The sequence below is a fragment of the Fusarium pseudograminearum genome, chromosome 4, assembly GCF_000303195.2.
Source record: "Fusarium pseudograminearum CS3096 chromosome 4, whole genome shotgun sequence".
Taxonomy (NCBI): Eukaryota; Fungi; Ascomycota; class Sordariomycetes; order Hypocreales; family Nectriaceae; genus Fusarium; species Fusarium pseudograminearum.
Genome location: NC_031954.1, coordinates 106,663 through 113,014, shown reverse-complemented (window position 1 = coordinate 113,014; position 6,352 = coordinate 106,663). Strand labels below are relative to the sequence as shown.

General features: G+C 27.9%; 1 protein-coding gene across 1 annotated transcript, besides 21 other annotated features; it reads left to right on the top strand.

Moving 5' to 3' along the window:
* Nucleotides 1-54: a repeat region.
* A 45-nt stretch (nt 55-99) lies between these two features.
* Nucleotides 100-170: a repeat region.
* Nucleotides 171-375: 205 nt separating this feature from the next.
* Nucleotides 376-578: a microsatellite.
* Nucleotides 579-581: 3 nt separating this feature from the next.
* Nucleotides 582-748: a repeat region.
* An 11-nt stretch (nt 749-759) lies between these two features.
* Nucleotides 760-870: a repeat region.
* A 779-nt stretch (nt 871-1,649) lies between these two features.
* Nucleotides 1,650-3,224, top strand: FPSE_07800 (uncharacterized protein; the record flags this gene model as incomplete). The annotated part of the gene is made up of 1 exon (XM_009260918.1): nt 1,650-3,224. One exon carries the CDS (start codon nt 1,650-1,652, stop codon nt 3,222-3,224), a length of 1,575 nt encoding a protein of 524 aa, XP_009259193.1.
* A 489-nt stretch (nt 3,225-3,713) lies between these two features.
* Nucleotides 3,714-3,755: a repeat region.
* A 134-nt stretch (nt 3,756-3,889) lies between these two features.
* Nucleotides 3,890-4,050: a repeat region.
* Nucleotides 4,051-4,107: 57 nt separating this feature from the next.
* Nucleotides 4,108-4,289: a repeat region.
* Nucleotides 4,290-4,370: 81 nt separating this feature from the next.
* Nucleotides 4,371-4,519: a repeat region.
* Nucleotides 4,499-4,649: a repeat region.
* A 46-nt stretch (nt 4,650-4,695) lies between these two features.
* Nucleotides 4,696-4,733: a repeat region.
* A 115-nt stretch (nt 4,734-4,848) lies between these two features.
* Nucleotides 4,849-4,982: a repeat region.
* Nucleotides 4,855-5,078: a repeat region.
* A 48-nt stretch (nt 5,079-5,126) lies between these two features.
* Nucleotides 5,127-5,170: a repeat region.
* A 262-nt stretch (nt 5,171-5,432) lies between these two features.
* Nucleotides 5,433-5,470: a repeat region.
* Nucleotides 5,471-5,508: 38 nt separating this feature from the next.
* Nucleotides 5,509-5,641: a repeat region.
* A 94-nt stretch (nt 5,642-5,735) lies between these two features.
* Nucleotides 5,736-5,786: a repeat region.
* Nucleotides 5,787-5,822: 36 nt separating this feature from the next.
* Nucleotides 5,823-5,855: a repeat region.
* Nucleotides 5,856-5,942: 87 nt separating this feature from the next.
* Nucleotides 5,943-5,990: a repeat region.
* A 117-nt stretch (nt 5,991-6,107) lies between these two features.
* Nucleotides 6,108-6,176: a repeat region.
* A 37-nt stretch (nt 6,177-6,213) lies between these two features.
* Nucleotides 6,214-6,295: a repeat region.
* The last annotated feature ends 57 nt before the right edge of the window (nt 6,296-6,352 follow it).

Here is a 6,352-nt window from a genome sequence, read left to right as displayed (position 1 = left end):
TTATATTAAGTATAACTTTATCTATAAAGTATAATATTATTTTAATTATATTTAGCTATATAGTCTTATACCTTTTTAACTTAAGCTATTAAAAGTAACTTTTATAAAAAAAGGAATATTTATAAGATCTTTTTTATAAGTTATATTATAATTATAATTATAAGTAAAAAGGGGACTTAAGCTGCTTTTAATATATATAAATAGAAAGAAAGTTCTATATTAATTTAAGCTATTATAAGGAATAATTAATAGAGTTAAGGCTAACTATTATTATAGTTAAGACCTTTAAGTCTTATATATAAAGGATATAAAGAAATAGTATATATATATAGATAAGAGTTATATATAAAGTTAAATATATAAAGTAAAACCTTTTATAATTAATTAAATAATATTATATAATTTAACTTTATTTTATTAATTAATAATAAATATCTTATAATAATATATTTAATAATAATTTTAATAATAATTTTAATAGAAAGAGATATAATAAGAAGGTTCTTTTAGCTATATATAAAGCTATTATAATATATTAAGGTAAATACTTATAATAATAAGAATAATAAAAATATTAAATCTTTTATAACTTCTATTAATTATAATTATTTAAATATCTTTTTTTTAATTAAGCTTTATTATAATTTTTAAATATATTTAATACTATAGATTTTCTTTTAAAATATTAAATATTATACTTTTATAAAGTTATTAAAATAATTTAATTAAATTTAAATTAAAAATATAAGAGATAGTACCTTTAATTATAATATAAAATAGCTTTTAAAGTAATATTAATTTATTAATTTAAAAAAGTCTTTAAGTAATAAATATTAAAAGAATAATTATATTATAATATATAATTTAAAAGAAAGGCTATAAAAGAGATTATTTAGCTTAATTAAAGAATATATTAATAGTTATTTTTAGCGCTTAAATTATAATACCTTTAGCTATGTATAATGCAATATCTAATGCGGAAATGTTAAAAACTCAGTTTCCAGCCGATTAGAACCGCAAGTTAGCTTATTAACTATCTAACGCCTGCATCTACGGAAGGTCATAGGGGGCAGTGTCCCAAAAGTGCAGATACTATCAAACCGTTATGTGGAAATTGATGTATGTCTTGATTGTCTTGTCTGCGTTCTGCCTCTTTGTGGTTATCATTACCCCTCGTTTGGGTAGATGCCTTTGCACTAGTCTGCATTAAGCTTGCCTTAGTCAGATGAATCTGTTTATGCCCTTTTGAGGTTGCTTTTGCTGAAATGAACCTCGAGCCGGCTGTTACATGCTAGCTTCGGTTCAACAGCATCATGACAAAAGTCACGCGAAGCCTCTACTCTCAGTCACCCTCCTATCAGGATTAAAGCGTGTGGTTGCATTATAACTTGATTGGGCGAATGCACCTTGGGCGCCTCGCCATGTATGTCGGCTGACTTTGTGTGTACGGCGCTTAACTCAGAAGAGTAGAGCGCTCACGACATGGGTATAAATAGCTCAATCAACCTCATTTCATCCTCCTTTTAAACCTCTTAGTTCCAGTAGCTGTGGCTCCTGGTAGTAAACGTTCTTTTTCTCAGCTCTTTACTGATATCCTTCTATCCACATCAGGAGCGTTGCCGATAGCTACTGAAACATCTTTCCCAATCATGTCTCTAAAGAACAATGAGAAGAGTGAACCGACGTCCAACCTTGATGATTCTACGAAGCCTGCGAGGTCAAATTCGAAATGTGTTCCATATCTGAGTCCTCCAAATTCACCTTTCAAGGAGAAAGGAAAGTCTGGAGACAAAGCTCGCACGGTTGAGAACCTCGGCTCTAATTTTCTTAGTCCTCCATCAAGCCCGCCTCGACGATCGTCAGAATTGACAGTTCATGAGGAGCAGGTGAAAGAGGACAAGATTGACGTTACAACGCTGCGGACTCTTCTCGGTCTCACGAACGGCCGGTGTGGAGCTTCTGCAAAAACGGGGCGGCCGTGTAGAAATTGGTCACCAGCTGCCAAGAAGGCCGCGGTCGCTTCTCAGCTTGAGTCGATGATAACCCTCACTCAGTCATCTGTGGATCTTAAAGCCCACTTAGACAAGCTTGCTAGCCTTGTGCATTGCAAAAATCACGATGGTGGTCTTCCAATGGTCGATCGAATCAAAGCCTGGACAAAGGCATTTCCTGTTGGGGAAGTCAGTATTACTGATCCGATCTTATTGGTTGAAAAGCAAATCATACAATTCCTAGCTCTCAATTCTACGCAATGCCTCAGAGTAGAGGATGGCACGGAATCGCGGTGCGGGGAGGGTATTGGCGGGCTGCGAGTCCATCATTGCGCATTGACGATCAACGAGATAGTCACTTCTAGTGCCTATCTAAATGATGCTCATCTAGACGTTCTGCTCCAAGTTCTCGAGAGGAGTATGCGCTGTTCCCAGCATACAAAGGAGAAGAACCTTCAAAAGGTGGCATCTTGGAAGTCGAGCATTACAGGGTTTCTTATCAATTTGCCCGAGAAAAGTGCACCTAAGGAAAATGAAGGCTCTTCCAAACATTCAAACACTCAGAGTACCACCGACAGCCCCTTAACCAACATGAGCGATGATCCTATCATAAGAAGGTTGACAACGTCAATCCCTGACTTTGACCAAGACTTGAGCGCCTTCTGGCCTACCACATACCGCACTTCCCCTTTCGAGATAATCGAGAGAAGTAACAGGCTTACTGACTATAAATCTTCATATTCCCTGATCAAAGGCGTGATCAATAAACCACTTCAAACGGTCGATCTGCGCCATGGCCATATCTATATGTATGAGGTTGAAGGAAACCCAGGATTTGTCAAGATTGGTTACACAACTCAGTCGGTGAACAAGCGCCTTGAGAAATGGGATTTTGATTGCAACAGGGCTCCCAATGCTCTATACCCCATCCCTCCAAGAACTGCTGAAGCCGTCCCGCATGCCCGTCGTATTGAGGAATTGTGCCACGCAGAGTTACACCATCGACGAATCAGGATCTATTGCCCCGGTTGCTTAAAGCAGCATCTAGAATGGTTTGAGATTTCATCTACGGAAGCCATTACGATCATTCAAAAATGGACCACTTGGATGAAAACAAACCCATACAAGCCCACGAGTTTACGATATGGGCAGAAATGGACAATCAAAATGGAGGAGACTGCTAGGACGGAAAGGATGGATAACTTTATAGATGAAATATCAGCAGCCAGCTGAAAAACATATAGTTGCAGGGAGTTGCATGCAAGTATCTACCAATCTACTAACCAGATCATCATGAGACCGGACTAAGAGGGGCGCGGTTATGGGGACTAGGCGAGATGAGTAATTAGTTTAAGATAGGTTCCGTTATTAAATGGTTGTATTTGCGAGAATCGCATAATTTTCTCTTTCGCTACTGATCTCACTATTGACTATTAATTATCTGACATGGGTTATATGTTAAGATGGATTTAGGCGAAGATAATAGATAGAAAGCTAATATGCACCTCTAGAGGCAGATCCGTTAGAGATGTGTCTAAATAATACATTAAACCTTAAGATTATCTAAAAATGTAAGTTGTTTATTATTTCTATACTGACAGCAGTATCTAAGTACCTTGTCTTTAACTGTCTTAGATATCCTTTCTTCGCTAATAAGCGTTATATAGACCTTGTCTATAGTTAAATATATTATTAAGATCCTATAGGGTAAGCAATTAAAGGTTATATATATAATCTAAATATTAATAAATTCTTTAGATTTAAGCTACCTTAAACTTAACTTTTTATATTACCTTAATAAAACCTTTAATTCTCTATTTACTTTATATATATATAGCTCCTATTACTTATAAGGTAATATTTAATATAAAAGCCTTTATTACTTTAGCTATTATAGCTATATTTTTTACTATTATATCTTTTATTACTTTAATAATAATATTATTAAAAGCCTTATTAACTTAATTAAATTAAGACTTAAAGACTTAATATTAGACTTTATATTAATAATTTAATTTAATTACTTAAAAGAAAGTAATTTTATTTTTATAAATATTAAGCCTTTTTATAAGCCTCTTTTTAAAGTCCTTTAGGTATATAAGCTCTTACTTAAGCCTTTATTTTATTTAATTTAGCTATTTAATTTAAAAATGCCTTATAAAAAATAAAAAGATCTTATAGTTAAAAGTAATTAATTTAATTAAGCTATAATTATTATTATATTAATTAACTTCTTAAAGGTATTTTATTTTATATTTTAGCTATTTTAAGTCTTTATTATAATTATTAAGTATAATAGCCTAACTAATATTTACTTTATTAAAGAAATAGCTAATAAAATAGTTATAAATACTATTATATAGGCTTTTTTATTAAGGCTTTATTATTATATAACTTATAATATTAATTAGCTATATAAAGTAATAAGTAAATAAACTAAAAATTAACTAATAGTAAGTACTTTTATTTATACTTATAACTTAATTAATTAAGTAAGCACTTTAAGGTTATTTAATATTATATTATAAGAGGAAAATACTTACTATATATATAATATAAGAGATATTTCTTTTATTAATAATATATATATTCTTTTTAAAAAAGCTAATTATTAAGAAAACCTTATTTTAATATTTTAAGTTTTTAATTTAAATAAATCCTTTATTAAGAATTTTAAAGATATTAAGAAGACTAAGGCTTTAGCTTATAGTTATAAGAAAAATAAAAAAAATAAAATAAATAGACCTTGTATTTATATAGGTAAAATTTATATATAAGGTTAAAGGCTATAAATAGGGCTAGTAAGTTAGTCTAGCTTCTTTTAGGTAGGAGAGGGAATAATAGCAGATTAAAGAGCTTTAAGAAATAAATTAAAGTTAAATATAACTTTTTATTTTAAATTATTTAAAGTAGTATTAATATCTAATAAGAATAAACTTATTAAAATAATTATATCTTAAAGTTAAAGTATAATTAATATTAACTATTTAAGTTATTTTATTAAGTATTTTATTTTAATTAAAAGTTTAACTTATAATTTAAGAGAAAATTAATAATTTTTCTTTATATTTAAAATTATCTATAATAGCTACTATAGTGCCTAAAATGCTAATTATTAATAGATATTTAGCTTACTTTTTATTATTATAATATTAGAGTTACTTATTATATTATTTTAAGCCTTTAAGAAGTTATATTTATATAAACTAAATAACTTAAATAGTAAAGTATTATTCTTAACTTTTAATATACTGAAAGTTCTTATTATTAGCATTATAAGCTATCTTAGCAGTAGACTATATAATATACTTATCTATAGTAGCCAGTATTAAGTCTATAGTATTACTTAAAGTGAGACTAAAGCTAGGTCCTTAGCTCTAGCTAAAATTACTCTACAACCTATCCTAATCCTATTAACAACTTAGCTACTTATCTAAATACTATTTGCAATTTTTATATTAATATTATTATTAATATTTCTAGTACTAACTAGGACTTTATATAATTCCTTTTACAGTTAAATATATTATTAATATTATTAAGATCTTATATTTAAGGTAAATAATTAAAGGTTATATATATAATCTAAATATTAATAAATTCTTTAGATTTAAATTACTTTAAATTTAAATTTTTATATTACTTTAATAGAACCTCTAATTCCCTATTTACCTTATATATATATAGCTCCTCTTATAAGGTATTATTTAATATAGAAACTCTTATTACTTTAGCTATTATAGCTATATCTTTTACTATTATATCTTTTATTACTTTAATAATAATATTATTTAAGGCCTTATTAGCTTAAATAAATTAATACTTAAGGTCTTAATATTAAACTTTATATTAATAATTTAATTAGACTATATAGAGGAAGGTATCTTTATCTTTATAGATATTAAGCCTTCTTATAAGCCTCTTTTTAAAGTCCTTTAGGATTATAAGCTCTTTTTTAAGTTTTAATACTATTTAATTTAACTTTTTAAATTAAAAATACCTTATAAAAAGTAAAAGGACTTTATAGCTAAAAGTAATTAACTTAATAAAGCTATAATTATTATTATATTATCTCTCTTAAAGGTATATTACTTTATATTTTAGCTATTTTAAGTCTTTATTATAGTTATTAAATAAGATAATTTAATTTATATTTTCTTTAATAAGGAAATAATCTTTTAAATAGCTAGAAATATAACTATATAGGCTTTTTTATTAAGGCTTTATTATTATATAACCTATAATATTAATTAGCTAATATATTTAATAAGTAAGTATAATAGATAAGTAAATATAATATAAATCCCTTAACTTTATATTTAACTATCTAATTAGTTAATTCTTAACTATTTATAATATTA